The 23,793-nt window shown below is 59.0% G+C and overlaps 2 protein-coding genes across 8 annotated transcripts in view; one reads left to right on the top strand and one right to left on the bottom strand.

The window, feature by feature from the left end:
• Positions 1–461: 461 nt before the first annotated feature.
• Positions 462–9,835, bottom strand: LOC131394390 (collagen alpha-1(I) chain-like). 2 transcript variants are annotated; one of them, XM_058525740.1, is made up of 2 exons: positions 9,685–9,835; positions 462–1,009 (listed from the first exon to the last, which is right to left on the bottom strand). In XM_058525740.1, exons 1-2 carry the CDS (start codon positions 9,818–9,820, stop codon positions 537–539), a joined length of 609 nt encoding a protein of 202 aa, XP_058381723.1. In that variant the 5' UTR covers positions 9,821–9,835; the 3' UTR covers positions 462–536. The 2 variants fall into 2 exon arrangements, with proteins under 2 accessions (XP_058381723.1, XP_058381724.1); XM_058525741.1 differs by lacking the exon at positions 9,685–9,835 and adding an exon at positions 1,109–3,138.
• The window catches only part of PDE4A (phosphodiesterase 4A), a 43,868-nt gene continuing 20,569 nt past the window's right edge, over positions 495–23,793 (top strand). The window contains exons 1-4 of one of the 6 annotated variants that reach the window (XM_058525726.1): positions 495–656; positions 1,333–1,525; positions 4,102–4,201; positions 7,059–7,258. In XM_058525726.1, coding sequence (XP_058381709.1) covers positions 4,133–4,201; positions 7,059–7,258 — 269 coding nt within the window. In that variant the 5' untranslated portion in view covers positions 495–656; positions 1,333–1,525; positions 4,102–4,132. Of the gene's footprint in view, positions 657–1,332; positions 1,526–4,101; positions 4,202–6,328; positions 6,437–7,058; positions 7,259–10,212; positions 10,690–17,801; positions 18,050–19,394; positions 19,532–23,793 lie in introns of those variants that run through there. The other 5 variants (XM_058525727.1, XM_058525730.1, XM_058525725.1 and 2 more) reach the window with 5 other exon arrangements.

Raw genomic sequence — 23,793 nt, 5'->3', positions numbered from 1 at the left:
TGGTGCTCTAGGACCCCTCCAGGCCCTCCCCTTTCGTTTGGGGCCCCCTGCCTCGGCCGGAGCTCTAAGGACTCCCTTACTCTGAGCTTGGGCGACCCCAGCCGCACTCTTGCGTACACCCCAACCCACGCTTTGATACTGGGATAAAAGGCCGTGTTGCAGCCGAGGGCCGGGATTATCTCAGATTAAAGGGCGCTCCGTGGGGGCCGGGTGGGATGGGAGGAGTTTCACTCGGGTGAGGGGCGCCTCTTCCCAGAGCTGCTGTTTGCAGGGAGGGGACTGGAGGGGATGGAGTAAAGGGCTCCAGATTGGGGGCGGATTCCCCGGCCTGGGGAGGAGGTGGGGCCATTCAAACAAAAGCGCCCGCCCGCTGCCGCCCCTCCCCCTCGAGCTCCATTCAACCCCGTGAGTGGGCGGGCGGGGGAGTCCCTCTCCTCCCCCTCCCCCAACCCCTCCCCCTCCAGCCCGGGCAGTCCAGCATCTCAGCGGCCGTCACGGCCCGAGCACGCGCGCAAGGACCCACACCCCAGCGGGTCTCACAATCGCGCACACACACGTACACACACCCCAGCAAACAAAGGGTCTGGACACCCCTGTCCCCTCCCGCCCCCCAGGCCGGAGAGGGCGGGGCATCCCCTCCCCAGCCCCCCTGCAAGGTAAGCTTCGGGCTGCGAGCTGCGGTGGGGAGGGAGACCCGGCGCCCCGGAGGGAGGGGGCCAGGACAGTGGGGGCTTCCTCTGCTCCCCAAGAAAGCCGGGCCCCCCCCGTACGCCCTTGGAGGCTTCAGGCCGGCTTCCGGGCTCGGGGTGTGTGGGGAGGACCCCGGATGTCGGGGATTCCCGGGTAGGCGCGGGGGGGTCTCTCCCCGGCTTCGGAGACTGAAGCTGCCCGGTGCCAGCGAAACGGGGTCCTAGGAGCCCCAGCTCCCAGAACTGGAGAGAGGGCGCCGGAAGCTGCCCCATCAGCGAGGAGCATTTCCGAATCTCCTGCCAGCACAGCATCTCCAACCCTGGGGACCGAAACAGAGACCCCTGAGTTGCTTTGCACTGTCCCTCGGTCTCCCACCCCCCTCCTCCCGTCAGAGCATCCCCTGCTTCGTTTCTCGGACCTGTGAGGTGGGCGCGGGGGCTGGGAGTGCTCCTCTGGGCTACACAAGCTTCGTCTGCTGTATCCCACAGCCACGCACTCGCTACTGAGCTGCGGTGGGCCCCGGCAAGCGGCTTTGCCTTCCTGAGCCTCAATGTCCCCATCTGCAAAGTGGGTAATGACACGGCCAGGATGCCCAGGGGCCATGCACGCGAGCCTGCCTTTCCTCCATCATTTATTTCTTAGCTCATTTCACACATATTTCCCGAGAGCCTGCTATGCGCCACGGCGCTGTGGCCAGGCGGGGGCTACAGCCACCAACAAGACCAGCTGGGTCCCTGCTCTGCTGCCCCTCAAGGCTGGCGAGGGAGCAAGATCCGTGTCTAAACAGAGAAGTACCCGCGGCGATTGCAGACCGTGAAGACGAACCTTCCATCAGGCAAGGGCGGGGGTGGGGGGGTGTTGGAGATTAAATGAGATTTCTGGGTCGTTCCTGCCTTCCTTGTTCGCTTCAGCTCCACGAGGGCAGGGCCGGCTTTAGAACAGGGCCTGGCACACAGTTGGCGCCCCATAAATGTTGAATGAATTAAAGAAGGGCTTAGATTAAAACTATTTTCATGGCACTTGAGATCAGGAAGGAAGCTTATCATGAACCGATCCATCCCCTCTCCCATTTTACAGATGAAGCAACTGAGTCCGTAAGACCCAGAGAAAGGAAAAGATGGTGTTAACGGTGATACAGGGAGTTTATAAGGGGACATCATTCCCCTAAAAGTGAGGATGGCTGAAGGCATGGTTGTGAACAGCTGAGAAAGAAAGAGAGTAGAGAACACACTTGCACACAGGGCCCCCTGGGAGCCCAGCGAGCACCCACCTCTCCCTCTGTACCATGCAGACACAGCCCTGCATTCATCCATTCAACAAGTATTCAGCGCCTACTATATGCCAGGTGCGGGGGACACAGCAGTGAACAGAGCAAAACTCCTTGCCCCCCTGGAGCTGATATTTAGTGGAAGAAACAGAAAAGAAACAACATAAACAAACAAATAAATATATAACAACAAATTATGATTAGGACTTCGATGGAAATAGATGGCTTCTGACAAGAAAGAAAAATGAAAGGGTGCAATTCAGATTCGGCATCCAGGAAGACTTCCTGGAGGAGGTGGCTTACTCTTCACACACACACTTGAATCCAGACAAACGTAATCATACTAACAAATACTCAGGCTGAAGCCTGAGAACCTAATGTGTCTGAGGCCATACAGCTCATGAGTGGCTGAGCAGAGAATTGAACCCCAAATCTGCATTTCTAACCACTGTGAAATGCTGTTCCTGTTGCATCCACATGCATGTACCCCACCTCCCCAACACACACACACTCATATGACAGTCACACACAGACATGACCTGTCACCCTGTCCTGTACACACACTCCCACAGGTACAGTCTGATCTCAACTACGCAAACTCAGACTCACAGAAAGTTCCACCCGTCCGGTTGCACATGCACAGTTGGGTACAAAGTCTCATGCACGCACACACACGTGCACACACACACGCACGGCGCCCCTGACTGTCCTTCTCAGCCCTGCTCCAGCTCCAGGCATGGAGCTTGAGTAGTGATTGTCCCCTAATTCAGGCTTGAAGGCTCAGGGCCAAGGTGTGGCCAAGGGTGCTTATCCTCATTTCCTTCCATCTTGTTGGCTCCCCGTCCCCATATTGTTTTCAGGGAGGATGTTGGGCTGGGTGAAGCCATGTCGGGCCAGGCCAGGGGCTCCCAGGCTGGGCCAGTGGCTGACAAGCTGGGTGGGGAAAAGGCCTCTCCCAGCCTGAGCCGGGTGCCAGCTGCCCAGAGTGGCCTGCTCTGCCATCTGGACGCCCCTCCCCAGCTGGCCTGCTGCCCGGGGGAGGGGAAGGCAGTTTAGTGCCCCCATCCACCCGGGCACTCAGGCTGGCTCCTGAGGCCCTGCCTCCCCAACCTGGGTTTCCGCCAGGGCTGATTCCTGCAAACGCGCACGGGTGTCCAGACAGTGGTGGCACGCACACGTGTCTCTGCCCCCCCCTCCCCCCCCCACCTCTCCCACCCCGGCCAGTGGGGCTCCTCTGGCCACCCTTCCTTCACTCCACAAATCCTTGAGCACCTACCATGGGCTGTTCCAGGCCGGGCTGCAGAATTTGCAGAGCCCAGGGCAAAATGCAAATGCAGGTTCAAAAGGATGAAGAATTTCAAGACAATGACAGCTGCGTATTAAACCTTCTAAGCTCGGGGCCCTGGGCGAAGGCACAGGTCACGTGTCCATGAAGTTGGCCCCCGATACAGCTAGAACCAGACAGAAGAATCCCCTGCCCTTGTGGAACTAAGGAGTTGGGAGAGCAGAAACATAAATAAATAATATGTCAGGGGTGATGAGAGCTGAGAAGAAAGATAAAGCTGAGTGAGGGGCACAGAGTGATGGGGTTCAGGGAAGCATCTGTGTCGGAGAAGGCCTCTAGAAGGAGGTGCCTCTGAACAGAGACCCGAAAGAGGTGAGGAAGTCAAGCAGATTTATTCCTTTATTCAAGAGATATTTGTTGAGCGCCTACTGTATGCCAGCATTGTCCTAGGCCCTGGAGATCCAGCAGGGGACAGAAGAGACCAACATCCTGACTTCATGTCTTAATCAAAGGCCAGGCAATAGCTAATAAAAATAGTAGGTAAATTCTATATCTTGTTAGAATGTTACAAGTCTAAAACCAACAAACAAGTGAAAGCAGAGCCAGGGAAATCAGGAAGCTGGGAGGAGCACAGGATAACTGAAGCTGGTTTTCTGGATGGAGGGAACAGCAAGTGCAAAGGTCCTGAGGTCTGCATGTCCTCGAAGTGTTTGAAGAACAGTGAGGAAGTGGTGGGGAGAGGGAGAGGATGGGAGGAAGTGAGGGCTCTGTGAATGTGTTGCTGCCTCCCATGTCTGTCTGTAGCTTCATGTGACTCAACAACAATGACAACAGTGATAATTGTTACTATTATTATTAGGATAATGGCTACTGTTTTGTGAGCACCCACTATGAACCAGGCACTGTGCTCAGAACTTTCCATGCATTGCGTCACTTCATCCTCACAACAACCCTGTCAGGTAGGTATGAATATTACCCCCATTTTACAGATAAGGAAACTGAGGGTCAGAGAGGCTAGGCGACTTGCCCAAGGGTACACAGCTCATAAGTGGCAGAGCCAGGATTTGAATGCAGGTCTGTCAGTGTAATTCTGGAACCTGAGCCTGGCCCTTGCTGCACGGTCCTTTCTCTGCCTGTCTGAGCATATGTGTCTGCATACGGAGAGAGAGAGAGTGCCTCTCTCTTCCTGTGTCTGTCCTATTCCTTCCTTCCTTCATTCATTCAGCATTCATCGAGACTGTGTGGGGGGCCATGATGAATGGGTAGCCATTTCTCACCCTCACAGAGCTCTGTCTAATGGGGAATACAGATAACCACAAGCCAGAATGATGAGTGCCTTAATAGGGGGCAGAATAAGCATCAGGGAGAGCCTAGAACAGGGATGGCTCAGTCTGCCTGAGAATCAGAGGTGACCTGTAAGCTGTCCTTCTACATTCATCCATTTGTTCAACAACTGTCCACCAAGGACTCTACCTGGTGCTAAGCACTGGCTCAGTGAGATGATGTTAACGTGTGCTTCTACTAGTTGACATTGAACTGAAGTGCTAGCCAGTGCAATAAGGCAAGAAAAAGAAATAAGAGCCAAAGTAGGGAGCAAAGTGGCTAGTCCACAGCAGGAACTATAAATATGCCATTGAGCTCTCAAAATAACACCCAGACATCGACAAATGCTTCTTAAGAGCCTATTGTGATCCAGATTCAGTTCTAGGTGCTGGCGATAAGGTCATGAATAAAATAGATAAAATATTCTTGACTTCCTGAAGCTGGTATTCCAGTGTGGGAAGAGACAGACGATAAATGTAATAAATAAATTACATAGTATGTTACGAGATGATAAGGGCTGTGGAAAAATAGAGCAGGATAAGGGGGATCAAGAATCCCCAGGGGTGTGAAACTTTAAACAGGGGTGAGCTGGGGTGGGGACAAATGCCTGGAGAGATGCCTAAAAAGGTGAGATAAGAGCAAAGACCTGAAGGATGGAAAGGACCTGTGGATAATTGGAGGAAGAGAGTTCCAGGTAGAAGAAACAGCAAGTGCAAAGGTCCTGAGGCTGGAGCATGCCTGGTGTGTCCAGAAACAGCCAAAAGGCCAGTGTGGCTGGAGCAGAGTTAGCCAGCGGGAGAGTGGGAGGAGGTGAGGGCAGGGAGGTGACTGGGCATGTGGTGAGGAACTGTGTGGGCCTTCTGTTGAGGACTCGGACTTTTCCTCGGAATGAGGTGAGAGCCATTGAAGGCTCTGTGCAGAGAAGGGACAAGATCTACCTTAGGCTAACAGGGTCCCACAGGCTAAGAGGTTACTAGCATTTATTAAGCACTTACTGAATGCCAGACGCTGTTCTTTGAGAATTCAATACGGTCTGATCTCATTTCATTCTCACATGGACCCCCTAGGGGTTATCAGTCCATTTCACAGAGGGGAAAATGAGGCTCAGAGAGGTTAAGTCACTGACCCACCGCCACCCAGCAACAATGTGCAGCGCCTGGGTGCGAAGGTGAAGTGAGGCAGCCTCCCCCTGCTCCCAGCTTTTAGACAAGGATCGCCCGCAGCAGCAGAGCGCGCTCATCCTCGGGAGCTGCGCCTGTGTCCCTGTCTGTCTGTTTCTATTTCCACGCGTCCCCCATCTGTGCCCAAGCCGCCGTCTCTCTGCGCCCGGCCCCCGCACATCGGAGCTATTTCGGGTTGAGGCATAAAAGCCCAACAGCTCGGAGAAGACGCTTCCTCCGGCCCCCGGCTCGGACCACGCGCCGCACGCGGCCAGCTCGGGGAGCTCCCGGTCTCCCCTGCGGGATCCCCGGGCCGGGGAAGCCCCCGCGGGAGGAAGGGTGGGGGCTGGGGCGACCCGGGCCCCGAGGCTCCCGGCCCCCCAGTGGCCAACCCGGGCATTGACGCGGCTCAGAGCCCGGCCGTGCGTTAGCGGTCGCTATGGCAACAGGCGGGTGACGCCACCTATAGGCAGTGCGTCAGCCTCCCGCTGACGTCACGCCCCGGGAGAGGCAACTGACGAGGGGCGGGGGCGGATCCCAGGCCCGGCCGGCAGGGGGAGCCCCAGGGCGCTAATGGGGGGTGCTTTCGGCTTGGTCCTGCAGGAGGCGCTGGCCCCGGCCGACATGGCCCCCGCAGCCCCCACGGCGCGCTAGGGTGGCGGGATGAAGAGAAGTCGCAGCGTCCTGTCGGCGGCCGGGACCGGGGACGAGGTGCGAGGGGCGGAGCCCGGGCTGGTGGCGGGGCTTGGGCCGCGGGGAGACGGGCGCCCTCTAGTGACCATGGCTGTTCCCTAAGCGTGGCTTCACTCCCTCGAGGCCGCGGGGAGTCTCGTCCCCTCGTGCCTCAGTTTACTCTCACGATGCCGTTATTCTCCTGCTGCCCCGATTAAGAGGTTCTCGGCCCAGGGGCAGAAGGCGGGGGCTTCCCAAGTGGGGAGAGGATTGTAGGGTGCAGGGGGGCGCTGGGGGTGAGGTTTTGAGGGTCTCGGATGTGAGGGGTGGGAGGGGCCTCGTAGACGTGAGGGTGACGACGTTAGAGGGTTTCACAGTGAGGGACAGAATGCACAAGCATGAGGGCCCAGAGCACCAGGGCTGGGACATCAAAAGGGAGCCCCACAAAAATTAGGGCTGAGAAAGGGCACCTCTCAGATGTAAGGGGTGCAAAGCACCCTCTGTGGGAGGGATCGGTGAGTGGCTCAGACGGGAGGGGGACACGAGAAGCCTATGCCCCCATCAGCCACTCTCTCAGATGGCAGGGAGGGGCGTTACTGCGCGGAGGGGCTCGGAGCTGCCCAGCCAGGTCGCGCCCCCATCCCCTCTTGTTCCTCCTCAGAGGCCGCGGGAGACCCGCGAGCTCAGCCGTGCCAACATGCTGGGGGCCGCCCTCCGTCGCCCTCGCCGTCGCCTCTCCACTGGCCCTGGCCTAGGCTGGGCTGACCCGGAGCCCTCGGACCCTGGGGTCCCTCTGCTGCCACGGCCCACCACGCTGCCCCTGCTGATCCCTCCGCGGATTTCCATCACCAGAGCCGACAGGTAGGCAGGAGCGGGACCAGGCTGGAGGTGGGGTGGAGGGACAGGGCCAGCTGGGCCGGGTCCCGCCGCCAGCCCTCTGCACGCTCCAGGCTCCTTGCATTCTGCAAAAGCAGCTGAAAATTCTCCCGGAGGCTGGCCTGTCAGGCTGTGACACCCCTCCCCCAAGGCACCCCTCACAGCCTCCAGGAACCCCTTCTTCCATTTTGCAGCTGCCTGAGTTAGCATGGCGCAGGATTTTGGAGGGGGTTTCAGCTCTCCAGTCCCCAACAATTCCACCACACTCCGAGAGCTGGGACAGGCTAGGAAGTGGACCTGCGACCAGTTTGCTGTGGCCCCTATTTTCCCTCCTGGGAGGATTCGGTTTCTTCCAGACCTTAAAGGGGAGAGTGGGATTCTGGAGGAGGCATGGACTGGCATTTTTTTTCTCCTGGGGAGATGTGAGATGTATCTACGAGGCCCAGCTTCACATCAAACTTTCTTGCTGTTTTTCTTTTGTTTTTTTTTGTGTGTGTGTGAGGAAGATCAGCCCTGAGCTGACATCCATGCCAATCCTCCTCTTTTTGCTGAGGAAGACTGGCCCTGGGCTAACATCTGTGCCCATCTTCCTCCACTTTATATAGGACGCCGCCACAGCATGACTTGACAAGCCGTGCGTCAGTGAGCGCCCAGGATCTGAACCCGGGGCGCCAGCAGCGGAGCGTGCACACTTAACCGCTATGTCAAGGGGCCGGCCCCTCTTGCTGTTTTTCATTGGGGGTTTTCCCAGGGCGCTCCAACTCCCCTCTTGGCCCAAGAAAGACAGCTGAGCTATCTTTCCTGGCTGCTGGCTGGGCCCTTGCCCACTGCGGGCCCCAGGCCACTGTTCCCTGCAGCTTCAATCTCCTCATCCCCTTATCTATTCAGTTGGAGGGCTCCAGGGTCTCTTGGGTCAGGTATGATGGTTCATTGGTTCATTGACAGGTGGGGGAGGACGTGACTGTCATTCTCCTCTCTGGTGGTCTAATGTGCCTCTCCATCCTGAAAAAAATCCCTCCAGCCTCTGTCACCTTCAGGTCCAGCTTGATCCATCCCAGCCTCAGGCCACAGCTGCAACTGCCAGCCCTGGCCCACTGCCTTGTGCCTTCCTAATTCTGCAACCCCCGCTGTGACCTGAAACCCGCCCCCCCATCTTCTGTTACCCATCCAGAGCTTTGGCCAAGGCTACAGCCCCCACCCCGGAAGAATTTGCCCAGCCCAGGATCCTCAAGTGATGTGGGGAGGACCCGCAGCCCCTGCCAATAACCTAGAAGCCGTTTTGAGTGTGTACTTGGGGGGAGGGTCCCTGAGAAAAGTGGGGACACAGTTCTGGCCTCTGGGACACCCCACGGCGGCTGATGGGGGCCGCTTCTTGCTCCGCCTTCGCCCACGCCGGGAGGGAGCACCCTCTGGCGGGGAGAAAATTGGCTGTGGGGGTTGGAGATGGGCTTTTTTTTTTGTATAAGAACAGTGTGGGGGGAGGGCGGTGGTAGACAGCGCGGCCTGCCCGGGGGACCCGTGAGGGGGGCGCACGGGGCGGGGGCCTGGTTCTGCGGACGCGCACCGGGGCGGGTGAGCGTCCGAGCGCGCATCCGCCGGAGTGGGGGTGGCACCGGGGCTCGTGCGCTCCTCCTGCCCGGCCACTACCAGGGCTCGGCCAGGCCGGGGGGAGGGAGGGCGCTCGGATCCCGCTCGCTCTCTGCTCTCTCGCTCGGCGCGGCGCTGGGGGAGGCGGGAGCGTGAGTCACGGCGACTCCCGATTTAGGTGCCGGAAGGGGGGGCTTTGCCGGCGGGGGCCGCGGAGAGGAGGCGCGGCTGTTTACTCGCCTGAAAAGGGCACGGGGGTGCGTGCCGCGGCTGCTGGGGACCTGCCTCAGTTTACCTCCTGCAGAAGCGCTTTACAAGAGGCACAGAGCGGTGGGCGGGCAGCCAGGTTATCGGCCGCAGGGTGTCCTCCTGGAGTCACACGGGAGCCAAAGGGACACACCCAGTAATCACCCCAAAGCGGCCCCAGGCTGACCACACACACACACCATCACACATAGACTCCTTCAGACGCCACAGTCAAACAACAGAGGCTGAATCGCGTGCACAACTCTGCAAGCATGAACCGACCACAGTACACACCTAAACGCGTGGGTACACATTCGCAGCCCCCAGGCGACCCGAACAGAACCTGGAGAGACGCACACCCTCCAAACAGGCAGCACACGTGCGCACACATCTTCACCCACAAACACACACAGATACACAGCGAAATCCAGAGAAACAGGCACACCGCAGTAGCCAACCACGTGCGCGCACACACTTCCAGCGGACACCAAAAACACAGACAACCTTCGGAAGGATCCACGTGCGCGCACATCCCGCCTCCAGCACACACCATCATCCATCATCATCCTTCGACCCACCAACAGGAGATCTCCCGCACACCGCCGCTGTCCGCCGCAGGGACCGCGTCTGTGGCACCGGGACCACTCCCCACACGCTCCCCAGGGCCAGGGGTAGCGGCGAGGACAAGTTAGCACTGGGCTCCGCCCCCGCCATGATGGACGGACTGACTGACACAAAGGCAACCAGTCGGGTGTCTTCTTCCCAATCGGATTAACCCTTTAACTCTTTCGTGCCCGTGCGCGCAGCGGCTAGGCAACGCGCTCTGGAGAGAACCGAGTTCCGGCGCCCCCTCCCCGCCGGGAGCGGGGCTCTGCGTGGGCAGGGAGGTCCCCCCCTCCTTGGGTGGCTGCCCCCCACTGGCCCGGACGCGGGAGGAGGGGGGCGGCGCTGACAGCCGCGGCGGGCGGGGGGCGGGGAGGGGCGGGACGGGGCGGGGGAGCCGGGGCTGGCGCCGAGCGGGGCGCCGAGCTCGGAGAGCGCTGCCGGGCACGGAGCGGAGCGCCAGGCGCCGGTAGGAAGCCTCGGCGCCCGGCCCGGGGGCGATCGGCCCGTAGCGCCCCCGGGTCTGTCCCCGGGGCGCCATGGCCCCACCGAGGCCGGGCGCACCAGCGAGGCCCCGGGCGCGTCGGCTTGCGCGCAGCTGAGCGGGGTTGCAGCTTAGAGAGGCCGGGGCCCCCCGGGGTGCAGGTGGGGATCCGCGCCATGGAGCCCCCGGCCGCCCCCTCGGAGAGGAGCCTGTCTCTGTCTCTGCCCGGGCCCCGGGAGGGCCAGGCCACCCTGAAGCCACCCCCCCAGCACCTGTGGCGGCAGCCGCGGACCCCCATCCGTATTCAGCAGCGCGGCTACTCGGACAGCGCGGAGCGCGCCGAGCCCGAACGGCAGCCACACCGGCCCATAGAGCGCGCCGACGCCGTGGACACCGGCGACCGGCCCGGCCTGCGCACGTCCCGCATGTCCTGGCCCTCGTCCTTCCACGGCACCGGCACCGGCAGCGGCGGCGCGGGCGGAGGCAGCTGCAGGCGGTAAGACTCCGGGCGGCGGACGCGCGCGGAGCGGATAGGCGCGCAGGGAGGTCGCACCTCGCCCCGCTGGCCGCAGGGGGCGCTGTGATGCGGGTGGGGGTCAGTGTGGCTGGCGGGGGTGGGGGTGGGGGGAGTTCTGCTGCGGGGGCGTCCGGGACCCGGCACCTGGTGGGGCGATGTACCCGAGGCTTCCTAGTGAAGCCGCTCCTGGGGGCGACTTAGGGGGCGCTATGCCGCGTGTGGTGTTAACGGGGTCTCGGTGGAGGGCTGCAGCTTTAGGGGTCTATACCCTTAGTCGGTGACAGTGCAGGACAGTGGCTAGGCTGGGTACCACTTGAAGGGACTTTCTTGGTTCACGGTGTTTGGGGGTGTCCTAGAGGGCACTCTGTAGGGGGCGCCTGCTAGGACCACAAGCTTTCTTCCAAGCTGAGGGTCCTTCTAGGGGGCAGAGGACTGTATGGGATGGGGGAGCCTTCGTGGACTTGGCATTCATGCAGCAGCTGGGGTCAGAAATCCAGAGGGGGCTTCTTGGGGGGGCCTGTGTGCTGGGCTGGAGCCCCCTGGCAGGGCAGGAGCGTCAGGATTCCCATAGATGCCCAGAGGGAGGGAAATGCCCAGGGGTGCACAGTCTCAGCGAGGGAGGGGGAGTCCCTGCCTCCTGGAGGTGACAGTGTTAGTGGGGGGAGAGTGTTGGGTATCCCATCACTGACCTGACTTCCCCCAGCTGTTGGAGTCTACCAGCTGTGGCTGCCTCGGCTGTGTGCTCTGCCTGGGCTTCCTGGTCCTGGGATTGTGACACGGGGACTGTGTGTGCTTCCAGGATGGTATAGTTGTGACCTGGTGACGGTGTGCTCAGGGACTCAGTGATGGTGACAGCGTGACTGTGTGTGCTTCCAGCACCGTGATTGTGTGACTGTGTGCTCCTGGGACACAGGAATTGTGATAGCGACTGTGTGTGCTCCTAGGGCAGCAGTGACGGTGGCACTGTGATGTGTACACTCCTGGGGACAAGTGATTGTGGCAGTGGGACCGTCCACGCTCCCCGAGCACTGTGGCTGAGACACTGTGACATGCTCTCGGCTGCCCCCGTTCCCCGTGTCCGGGAGTTGCTGCTCTGACTTTTGGGACGTGCTCCCATCTGCCTGGTGGGCTGTCTCTGACCACCTGGTGTTCCGATGGTGCTCAGTGGCCCGACTGTGCGCTCTGGTGACATGCGTGCTGATGGCTTTGCCTGTGTGTTCTGCTGACCTACAGGGGTCTCCCTCTGTTTGGGACGTCACTGGGACAGTCAGATTCGGGCCTCACACTCCTGGAGTTCCTGAGAGGGGACCCTCTATTGTGGGTCTCTCTGGGGACCTCCAGGTCCCCCCACCTCCCTTGGGGCACACTCCGTGCCAGCCCCCGGGCCCCCACCAGGCAGCGAGTGTTGTGGGCCCAGCGCACACAGCCTGCTCTTTCTCGAAGGGAACCGGAGAGAAGCTGAAGGAAAACAAAGCTAGAGTCAACAGGAAATGCCAAGACCCAGGGCAGCGCGCCAAACCAGCGCAGGTCACTGTCCGGAGAGACCAAGGAGGGGGCTGGCTGCAGTAGGAACAAGGCCCTATTCCCTTTTAAGGCCCCAGGGACTCCCCCCACCCTGGTGTCTGGGGTGCTGACTCCCGGGGGACAGTGGCTTAGTGGCAATAAGCATCATTGTCTTAGCGCTGTCCATCTCGTAACGGCTCACTCTTGGGCTCCATGCCGGGGACTTTTCCATTAGTCCTCATCCCGGTGCCCCATGAGGTATTCCTATTGGACAGATGGGGAAACTGAGGCCCAGAGAGGCCACATCCCTCCTTCTCACCCAAGCTCATGCAACCGGGAAATGGCAGAGCTGGTATTCCAACGCAGGTCTGCCTGATGCCTGTGTGTCCTTGCACAAGTGTCTTGCCCTCTCTGAGCCTCGGTTTCCCCATCTGTCAAGTGGAGCTGTGGTTGGCACTGCCGGGCGGGGGTCAGTCTGAGAGTTCTGTGAGATTGGGGATGGGTGGAAAGGACTTAACACAGTGCATGTCCAGTAAATAGTCACTCAGGGACCTGGACTCGGGAGAGGTGGGGCCTGTGTAGACCCTGCTCCTCTAAGGTGGGAAGAAAAAGCAGGAACCTCAACCACATCCCCACAGGGGCTCAGGTTTCTGTTTCACTGTGGGCTGGAGTAACTGTGGCCGGAGGGAGGGCGTTGGTGCCAGTGTCCCTCTCCCACCCCCCCAAGCCCCCCCAACCCAGCCTGAAGGAGGAAGGGGGAACTGAGAGGCCTCCACGGGGAACCTGGCTCCTTGGCTTGGGCATTCTGCCAGCCCAGTTCTCCAGAAGGGGGTTCTGCCAGTGCACACAGGGGGTCCACGGTGAACTTCATGCAGCCACCAAAAAGGGGATCCAGAGAGCCCTCCAGACTTGAGTCCCAGGAACCCCCAGAGAGAGGGCACAGCCGCCCGTTCAAGATGGCATCCACAGCCCCCTCGGGCCCCGGGGATGTGTGAGCCTGCGCTCCTGGCGCCCTGCGAGGCTGAGTCACGGCACCGCCGCGATCTGTCAAGAGGCAGATGGAACGCGAGGAAAAGAAGGACTCTGGTGGTGAGGTTGGGGGGGCTTGCCTGAATTGAGGGCGAGGCCAACATACCTAACCATCTCCCCCTTTGGACCCCCAAACTCTCGCCACCGAGGGAGGCGCTGCCTGGCCCCAGGAGGAGGTGGAGGCAGTCAGACTGGGGTCTCTCTCTGGCTCGTGGTCTCTGTCTCCACTTGGGTCCTCGCCTCCCCTTGTCCCTGGCGCTCCCAGATCCCTGGATGTGCGCTGGGAACGGGGGTCTCCTCGCGCACCTCCCGTCGCGCGCCCTCTGCTGGGGGACGAGAAGGGCACAGGCTGAGTGTGGGCTCCGAGTCCGGACCTGCCTCCGGGACTCTGGTCCCCGAGCCGAGCAAAGTCGCCGCCGCCGCCACTGTCGCGGCGCCCCGTATTATTATTTCATGCGTATTGAGCGCCCCAGAGAGCGGGCGCCAGGCCGGCCGACCGCAGGCTGCGGGTGAGGTCCTCGCCTTCCCCGGGTTGGGACCAGGCCGTTACCTGCATCCTCCATCCTCCATCCTCCGTCCTCTGTCCCTCAGCCAGGCGCGGTGGAGACGGCCGCCTGGCGGATGGAGAGGAACTTGGGGGCAAAATTGCGGCCGTGGAGTTCCCGTCTCGCCTCCGCGCGCTCACCCGTGCACACGCCAGGGCCTCCCACCTGCGTTTTAACTCCCAGCATCTTTGGCTTTCCATTCCTGTTGAGGAAACTGGGAGACTGTGCCTTGCCCAAGGTCACACAGCGGGGAAGGGGAGAACTGGGGTTAAAAACCAGATCGCCTCCACTCCAGATCAGTGGATGAGATTCAGACTGTAGCTCTACCCACTAACTTGCTGTGTGACCTGGGGCCAGCCAGCATGCCTCTCTGACCCTCAGTTTCTTCATCAAGAAACCGGGCTGAGTAAGATCTGCCCGCCCCCAGGGCTGTGGTATGGCTGACGTCCAGGCTGGGCAGCCAGAAGCTGGTGTTTGGAGAACTTCCTCAAAATGACATCAGCAGAGAGAAAAAGGGCGTCCCCCAAACCGTCCCCCAAAACCACAATCCTAGGCCCGGGCTGCCAGGGTGCCCCCTCTTTTACCAGTAGCAGATTGACTGTAAACTCCTCTGAGTTGTGGGAAACTGAGGCTCTGGCTCTGGGGGAAGTGCAGACTAGGAGGGTGAGGGCAGAGTGTTGGGGGGCATCTGAGCCCACTGTTTTCACTCCTGAGTAACTCAGAGTTCAAATCCAGCTTTGCCCTTGACTTGCTGTGTGACCTTGGGAAAAGACTTGCCCTCTCTGAACCTCAGTTTCCTCGTCTGTAACAGGGCCATTCGTTCCACACACATTGATCCAGCATCTTCAGGCTGTGGCGAAGGATGAGGTAGACCCAGTCTCTGGAGTTCTGAGACCAGTGCGTGAGAAAGAAATAGCAAGTAAAGGCATTCGATAATTCCAGATGATGACATGTGGGACATGAAGAGGGACCCTGGGGACAGGGAAGGCCTCCTGAGGAGGTGACATTTGAGCAGAGACCTAAGTGAAGTGAGAGAGGATGTTATGTGGGTGTCTGAGGGATGAGGGTGACAGGCAGAGGGAACAGCCAGTGCAAAGGTCCTGAGGCAGGAGTGTGTCTGATGTGTTGGAGGAAAGGAGGCAGGGAGGTGATGGGGCAGCTTGTGTAGGGCCTCGTAGGCCATGATCAGGATGGGCCTCAGTTTACATCTGACTTCCTGGGAAGGGACAGAGGTCACTGACCTGGAAGGAAACTGAATCGTGAGGGGCCTGTGTCACCTAGTGGCTAAAATCCTAGTCTCTGGAACCAGACAACTGGACTCTTAATCCAGCTCTGTTTCTTCCGGGCTGGGTGACCTTGGCTAAGTCACTTCCCCTCTCTGGGCCTCAGTTTCCCCATCTTTGAAATGGGCCTAGGAAGAAGTCTGTTCTCGAAGTCTGATCTGAGAAATCAGCAGAACAATGCAGGGAAGCTTGGGGACAGGTAACATGATGACTTTTCTTTCTGTTTGGACCTGGACCCCAGGGCCCTGGTGATCAGTGCATGGGTCTCAGTGGGTTTAGAGCTGGAGTTCTCACCCGGGGGCCATTCTGCCCCCTGGGGGACATGTGGCAATGGCTGGGGACATTTTAGTGGTCAGGACTGAGGGGGTGCTACTGGCATCTCGTGGGCAGAGGCCAGGGATGCGGCCACCGATAGTAACGCACAGGACCACTCCCCAGGACAAGGGATTCTCCAGCCCCAAATGTCAAGTGCATTCAAAAGAGGTGACGTCACCGCCAAGGGGGCAAAACTTGGTTCTCTGGGTGGATGTGTGAAAAAAACCAAAAGTTACTTTTATGTATAAAGCCCAGATAGACACACAGTGCAGAAACAGATGCACAGCTTAGCTAGGGCATTCGTATTTCGTGGAGGACGCGATTAGGGAGGAAAAATGTCTAAAGAGGCTATTCTTTCGGGGGGCGATCATGAAATAAAGGGGGGGCAAACACGAGTCTAGAGCCTGGCTCAGCCATTCGCTGGCTATGTGGCCTCGAGCAGGTTGTGTCTCTCCAAGACTCAGTTTTCCCGTCTCTAAAATGGGGACAATAGTTTCGCTTTGGCGGTGTTTTGTGAGGATTAAATGAGATCGTGGCTGGAAGCACTGAATGCATGGGAAGCATTCTGAAGGTTAGCTGCTGTCATTGTCATCGTCACCTTCTGTATCCTCTGGTACGTTATAAGCTCTCCAGAAAAGTTTTGTCAAATAATAATAATCGTAGATAACATTCAGGGAGTGCTTACTATGTCCAGAGACTTTTCTGAGTCTTTTACAAGTCCACCCATGCATAGTCTTAGTATACCCATTTTACAGGTGGGAAAACTGAGGCATGGTGAAATGAAGTGGCTGGCCCAAGGTCAGATGACTAAGACGTGCCAGAGGCCAGGCTCACGCCTAAGCCCTCTGACTCTGGGCCCCCACCACCGGAGCCAACAGGTAGAGAGGGAAAGATATTCACAGAGGCAGGGCCCTAAAATAGAGATTTGCCCCATTTTTCTTATTTAAAACAACCTTCTCCCCTTTCCCTAATCCCAAAGAGCCGCAGAGAGGTTGGGGTCGGCTCTGGGAGTATAACCGGCTACCTGACTTTGTTCAAGAATCTTCACCTCCCTGACCCTCAGTTTCCTCATCTGGGAAAGGTGATAATGTGCCCTCCACATAGTTGCAGTGATGGAGCACGCAGAGCCGCCGCCGGAGCCCCAGACAGTTCCCATCCACAGAAGTCAGCGCAGAGGGAGCTCCGGTTCCTGGGGCCACGTCATGAGCTGTGGGGGCCCCAATTCTAAGAGATGCTCAGGGATTCTAAGGAATGGCAGGACTGAAGAAGTCTTTGGAGTGTCCAGGGCTGTGAGCACACTCAGAGCTTCTAGGGGTGTCTAAGAGTTAGACGGCATGCCTCAGAAGCTGTGGGGGGCCTTCTGGGGATATCCCCAAGGATTGTGGGTGCATCTTGGAGTCTGGGGGTAGCCTAGGGTTGTAGGACTGTCTTAGGAGCTGTGGAGGAATCTAGTTATGCCCCTGGGGTCTCTGCGAACCCCAGGATTTTGGTGGCATCTGCGTGGTTGTGGAAGCACTCCCTGAATCTGAAGGCACCCCTGAGGTTATGTTGGGGTCTCTGCACTTGTGAGGGTGTCTCAGGGATGCTGTGGAGCCATTCAGGGATTGAGGGACATCTGAGGGACTACGGAAGCATTCCTGGGGTCTGTGAGGGACCCTAGGATTTGGGGGGATGCTCTGTGGCTGTGGGGGATTCTAGGGGTGCTCTGGGGGTCTCTGCATAACTCAGGGAGGGTAGGGGGTGCTCTGGGGGGCTTGGGGGACATCCGAGGAACTGTGGTGGTGGTCCTGGGATCTGAAGGGGTTTCTCATGGGCTCTCAGAGCACCCCTAGCATTTGGGGTGCATCCTGGGATTCTTGGGGTGCCCTGGGGTTTGTGGGGATGTCTCCATAACAATGAGGACACTACTAGGTGACATATGGGGAGTTATGGGGGTATCCTGGGGTCTATGGGGGCCTCTCAGAGCCCCTCTGGGTGTTGGGGGAACCCAGGGATTTGGGGGGTACCTCTAGGTTGGGTGGGGACATCACGAGGACAGTGCGGGCACTCCCTGGGATTGTGAGGACGTCTGAACGACTCTGGGGACGCCCCTGAGATCTGTGGGGCCTCCTAATACTGTGGGGGGGCACCCCAGAGATTTTGCGGGGCATCCCAGGCGTTTGGAGAGACGCTTCCGGCGATCGCGAGGACGTCAGAGGGACTGCGGAGCCCCTGGGGTCTGCGGGGTGTCCCCGCCGCGGCCGCGGGGGCGCCCCAGGCCCGCCCCGCCCCGGGGGCGGCCCCAGCGCGAAGCCGGAAGGGCCGAGGAGCCCGGCGGGGTGGGGCCCGTGGGCCCCGGGGCTGGGCGGCCGGCCTGCGTGGGCCGCTCGGGGCGGGCGGCGCTGCTCCCCGGCGCCCGCGCAGCCGGGGCCGCCCTGCGCCCCCCGCGGCCATGGCGCGGCCGCGCGGCCTGGGCCGCATCCCCGAGCTCCAGCTGGCGGCCTTCCCGGCGGCGGCGGCGGCGGCCGAGGACGAGGCGTTCCTGCCCGAGCCCCCGGCCCCGCGCGCGCCCCGCCGCCCAAGGTCGCCGCCCTCCTCGCCCGTCTTCTTCGCCAGCCCGACCCTCCGCAGGCGCCTCCGGCTTCTCCGCGGCTTCCAGGATTGCGGCCGCCACGCGTGGGCCGGGTAAGTGCGCGCGCGTGGCCGTGGGTTCGAGTCTCCCCGGGCCACCTGGCGCGCGCGGGGGTCTGGGGTTCGTCGCTGGCCCTCCCCAGCCTCACTTTTCCTCTTCCGTCACAAAGCAGCGATAAAAATCATCCCTGCCCGCCGGGGTTGCCGTGGAGACATCTGATAGGGCATGCAGTAGGCGCTCAATAAACGCGCCTGCCTCCCACTTCCTGTGCAGACCTGAGGCTGCGGTCAGGTTTGGGGGGAGTGAGGCCAGCGTGCCATCCGGGGTCACCTGAGGACGTGTGTTCAGGTCTGTTAGCCTCAGTCTAACGGCCTGTGAAATGGGGCCAGCGGTGCCCTCTGGGGGTTGCCTGGCCCGGAGGCTCGCTGTTCGTCGCGTGCGCGGGGCACCGAGGGCAGATGGAAGTTCCCTTCCCGGCCGGACAAGGGGTGGGCTGCGGGGGCAGGAAGCCTGGGGGTGAGGAGCCTGGAGGCCACATCCGGTCTGGCTTCCCAGTGTCAGTGTATCTTGGAAACGGAGGTTGGCAGCCCGGAGGTGGGCACGGGCTGGCCCTGGGGGGCTTCTCCGGTGCCTGGAAAGGGTCTTCTGCCTCCCCCTCTCCCCGCTCCTCTCCCCATCGCCCGTGTTGAGAACCTGAGTCGGGAGACAGACTGGGAGAGGGCACTGCGGGGACAGGACGGGGAAGAGACTGGGGCGGGAAGAGAAGAGGAGGAGGGGTCGGGGTCTCTGGGAGCCCCGCGTGGGGTCGGGGAGGGTGTGTGTGGGGAAATCAGTGCCTCTGTCCCGGCCTCTCTGTGTATCTCTGTCCCGGCCTCTCTGTGTATCTCTGTCCCCCTGTCCCGCCCTCCATCTCCACCTTTCCTGCATCCCTTGTTCCTCTCCTGGGTTTTTGTCCCCAGACCTCGCACTCCGCCCGCGCGGGCCAGTCTCCTTCCCCCTGGGCGCACGGCGTACGGAGAGCTCTAGCGGGCCCAGCTCGACGTCAGGATGGGGAGGGGGGAAGGTGGGGCTGGAGGCGAGAGGAGGGGGGTGGCGGGCCCGGAGCCCGGGAAACCGGAGCCCGGGGCACCCCCGAGGCTCGGGGGAAGGGAGGCAGCCGGGAAGTGTGCGCAAGATTCCGCAGGGCCCCCCCGCAGGCGGAGGCAGGCGCGGAGCCGGCCCGGCGCTGCGGAGACGGGGACGCTTGATCGCTCGGGGCCGTCCCTGGGGGGGTCACCGGGAGGGCGGGTGTGGAGGCGGCGCCGGAGGCGGCCGCAGACACCTCGGGCCTGGCGAGCGGTGCACGGCACACCACCGTGAAGCCGCCCTCATGCGCGCCTCGACGTGCGCTTGGCACCCATGCGCTCCAGTGCGGCGCCCTGGGCGCGGCCCCGGCCCCCTGCCTTGACATTGCCCCCCGCGGGCTCCGAGTCCCTGGCCCACTTCTCCTTCGGCGATGAGGACACCTGTTGGCACCCTCCAGGCAGATCTGTCAGGTGGGTGGCCCGCGGCCAGTCCCCTCCTTTGCCACCCAAGGGCTCTGGCTGCGCTGGGCGGGGGGCGCCAGTCTGCCTTGGGGGAGTCCTCACAGTGGCTTCTAGGGTCTGCCTGAAGCCCCTCACCCTGCCCTGGCCCTAAATGTCTGGGTGCTGCTGAGGGCTTCCTGCAGGTGGTGGTTCCAAAAATGGGTGCTGGGTCCTGCCCCCTTCGTGCCTACCCAAGATGGGATCCCTTCCCCCTCTTTGTGCCCCTAAACCTGGGTTTCTGGCACTCACTCTGGAGGCAAATATGGGTGTCCAGCGTCACCTGGGCTCCACTCCCAGGCCACAGGCCTCGAGCCAGGTCCCTCCGGCCCTGCTCTGCTCAGAGCCTCCAGCCTTACCCCCTCCCTCCTTGCTGCGGCTGCCAGGCTGAAAACCAAGCTGGGGTGGGGGCGGGGAGGTGCCGCAACTCTGGGGATATTTAGAGTCAGCTGCTGCGGCAGAAAAGTGACCTTTAGGTTCTCAGAATTCTCAGGGGACAATGGCCTTGTTCTTGCTGCCAGGCACCAACCCCTTCAGACACCTGGACACACATGCTCTCCAACACGGACACACACACTCCACATACACAGCCACACACAGGGTAATCGGGGTCACCTGGGGTTACTATGCTGGGCAGGGGTCACCTGGCTGGTGGGGACACAAAGACGACCCCACAGTTGACTCATGGCCACGGTGACACACAGGCCACAGAAAGCCTGACACAGCTTCGTGTGCACTTCAGCAGGAACACACTCTCACTGCAACACACACCCAGGCCTCATTCCCACCTGCACACAGCCACACACAGGAGCATACCCCATCCCGCCCAGGAGTCAGGGACAGTCAGTCACAGCACGTGGGTGGCACACAGGCACACTTGCACAAGGTCACACAGACTCACAGACGCATGGATACGGACACCCAGACCCCACTGGCACACACAGATGTACAAATCCACGCACACACCTACATACACACAGCTGTGTTCAGGTGCCCCAGAGCACACGCACACCGTGACTCACATACACAGACCCTTCTTGCACACCCAGCCCCAGCCGTGTCAGCCGGCACCACGCGCCTGCCTGGCAGACACACACCAGTGCCCGCCCTCAAGCTCTGTGTCACCTTCACAAAACAAATGCCAGGCCTTTCCATGAAGGCTGCCCGGCACCTCCCGAGGGAGTCAGGTGGAACGGGGCAGGGAGCCCAGGGGCAGGCGGAGACAGACGTCCCATTTAGCCGGCGGGTTTGTAGCCTGGCGGACCGGGTTCAAGGCCTTGCTATACCACGAGCCAACTTCTTCATCCTGTCGGTGCTGCAGTTTCTTTCTCGAAAATGGGGCGTTAGCACGGGTCCAGGTGTAGCACAGTGTCTGACATGTGGCATTCAATAGCGATGGGCTACTTGCATTGTTTTATGATTTTTACCAAGTGGGATATGTTCTCTTTCCCTGCCACGCCCCCCGCACCCCCACCACCAAGCTTGTTTGTTTCCCTTCAGCTCCTGCGGCAGAACTCTCTGAAGCCTGCATGAGCCCCTGGGCTGCACAGTCCTCCAGAGGCCCAGTGTGATGCTCGGGGAGCCCAGGTGGACAGGCCTAGGGAGCCTGGAATGGGGGAGGCGGGTAGCAACTTCACCGGAAGAGGACACCAAGTGGTCATCCTGTCTGAAGGATGGGTGGTCATTTCCCTTCTGATGGAGCGTCCGGGCGTGTGGCTGTGATGTCACGGCCTGTCGGCTGCCCTTGACTCTGCTTTGTGCTTTGGGTCACTTTGGGGCACCCTGAGCAGTGGCAGGCCTGGGAAGAGGGACTCTCCACAGCCCTGGTGGGAGGCAGGGGTCTGATTCTGGGGGATAGCTAAGACCCCCCCACTCTCAGGCTGCAGTTCCACAGGCCTAACCCCCTCCCCCCGGCCCTTCCACAACCCCGGAGGCATCTGCTCCTGGAAGCACAAACAGCACGACCCCAGGGAGCCTCTTCTTCCCATCCCGGCCTCTGGGCCCCAGCTTACGTGAGCCGAGTCCCTTGGGGCCGCGGGATCTGCCAGCAATGCTAGTTGCGTGCCCTCTGGGGCTTGGAAGTCGTCTTCCCTAAACTTCGGCTCTGCTCGAGTTCCTGGGCAGGGCTGGCGTCCTCAGTATGTAGATATCTCCTCTCCCCTCCCCAGTGGCACTCAGCAGAACCAAGAAATCCAGGCTGGGCCTTGGGAGGCTGGGCCACCAGCCCCTCGCCGCCCACCCCCCTGTGCCTGAGCTTCCTCATTGAACCGGGACGTTCACAGAACCCAACTCACAATTCAACTGTTGGTGGGAGACGTAACTGGGTTCATGTCTATAAAGCACTTCGATTGTGCCAGGCATACAGGAAGTACTCAATAAGTGTCTCGTTATTATTACTGTATACTTAAAAGGATCTAGCCTGGCATCCGGTACACAGCAAGTGCTCAATAAATGGGCATTATCATCAAAGGCCCGAGCTCATGATCTAGGAGTATTCCACCTTAAGAGGGTTTTTTCTTTTTGTAACTTACTTTTAAAAATTAACATATTGTAAAGTTCACCCTTTTTGCATTGCATGAGGTTTTTTTATTGTGGTAAAATCTACATAACATAAAATTTCCCATTTTAACCATTTTTTTGAGTGTACAATTCAGTGGCATTAAGTACACTCAGATCGTTGTGCAACCTCACCACCATTCATCTCCAGAACTTTCTCATCTTCCCTAACAGGAACTCCAGCCCCATTAAACACTAACTCTCCCTCCCCCTCCCCCAGCCCCTGGCACCCACCATCCTACTTTCTGTCTCTATGGATGTGACTCCTCTAGGGACCTCATGTAAGTGGAATTATAGGGTATCTATTCTTCTGTGAGTGGCTTATTTCACTCAGCATAATGTCCTCCAGGTTCATCCATACTGTAGCATGTGTGATAGAATTATCTTTTTTAAGGCTAAATAATATTCCATTGTACTGTACGTATATACCACATTTTTTTATCCATTCACCCATTGATGGACACTTGGGTTGCTTCCACATTTTGACTATTGTGAATAATGCTGCTATGAACACTGGTGTACAAGTATTTGTTTGAGACCCTGCTTTCAATGCTTTGGGGTATATTCCTAGAAGTAGAATTGCTGGATCGTATGATCATTCTATACTTAAGGTTTTGAGGAGCTGCCAAACTGTCTTCCACCGTGGCTGCACCATTTTACATTCCCACCAGCAGTGCATAAGTTATTCTAGTTTCTCCACATCTGCACGAACATTTGTTATTTTTCTTCTTTTTCTTCGTCTTTTTAGTAATAGCCATCCTGGTGGGTGTGCAGTGGTATCTCATTGTGGTTTTGATTTGCATTTCCCTAATGACTAATGGCGTTGAGCGTCTTCTCACGTGCTTATTTTCCATCGGTATATCTTCTTCGGAGAAATGATTATTTAAGTCTTTTACCCACTTTTTAACTGGGTTGTTGGTTTTTTTGTTGTTGAATTTTAGGAGTTCTTTATATATTCTAGATATTAATCCCTTATCAGATATGTGCTTTGCAAAAATTTTCTCCCATTCTGTGGATTGCCTTTTCCCTCTCTGAACAGTGTGCTTCGGTGCACAAAAGTTTTTAATTTCAGTGAAGTCCAATGTATTTTTTCTTTTGTTGCCTGTGCTTTTGGTGTCATATCCAAGAAATCACTGCCAAATCCAATGTCATGAAGCTTCTAAGAGTTTTATAGTTTTAGCTCTTACGTTTATGTCTTTAATCCTTTTTTTTTTTTTTTTTGGTGAGGAAGATCAGCCCTGAGCTAACATCCATGCTAATCCTCCTCTTTTTGCTGAGGAAGACCGGCTCTGAGCTAACATCTATTGCCAATCCTCTTCCTTTTTTCCCCCAAAGCCCCAGCAGATAGTTGTATGTCATAGTTGCACAGCCTTCTAGTTGCTGCATGTGGGATGCGGCCTCAGCACGGCTGGAGAAGCGGTGGGTCGGCGTGCGCCCGGGATCCGAACCCGGGCCGCCAGTAGCGGAGTGTGTGCATCCAACCGCCAAGCCACAGGGCCGGCCCTTTAATCCATTTTGAGTTAATTTTTGTTTATGGTGTGAGGTAGGGGTCCAATTTCATTCTTTTGCACGTGGATATCCAGTTTTCCTCGCACCATTTGTTGAAAAGACTGTCCTTTTCCCATTGAATAGTTGTGGCACCCTTGTCGAAAATCATTTGACCATATATGTGAAGGTTT

This window comes from Diceros bicornis, chromosome 30, assembly GCF_020826845.1.
Source record: "Diceros bicornis minor isolate mBicDic1 chromosome 30, mDicBic1.mat.cur, whole genome shotgun sequence".
NCBI classification, from domain to species: Eukaryota; Metazoa; Chordata; class Mammalia; order Perissodactyla; family Rhinocerotidae; genus Diceros; species Diceros bicornis.
This window is presented reverse-complemented; position numbering and strand designations above follow the sequence as displayed.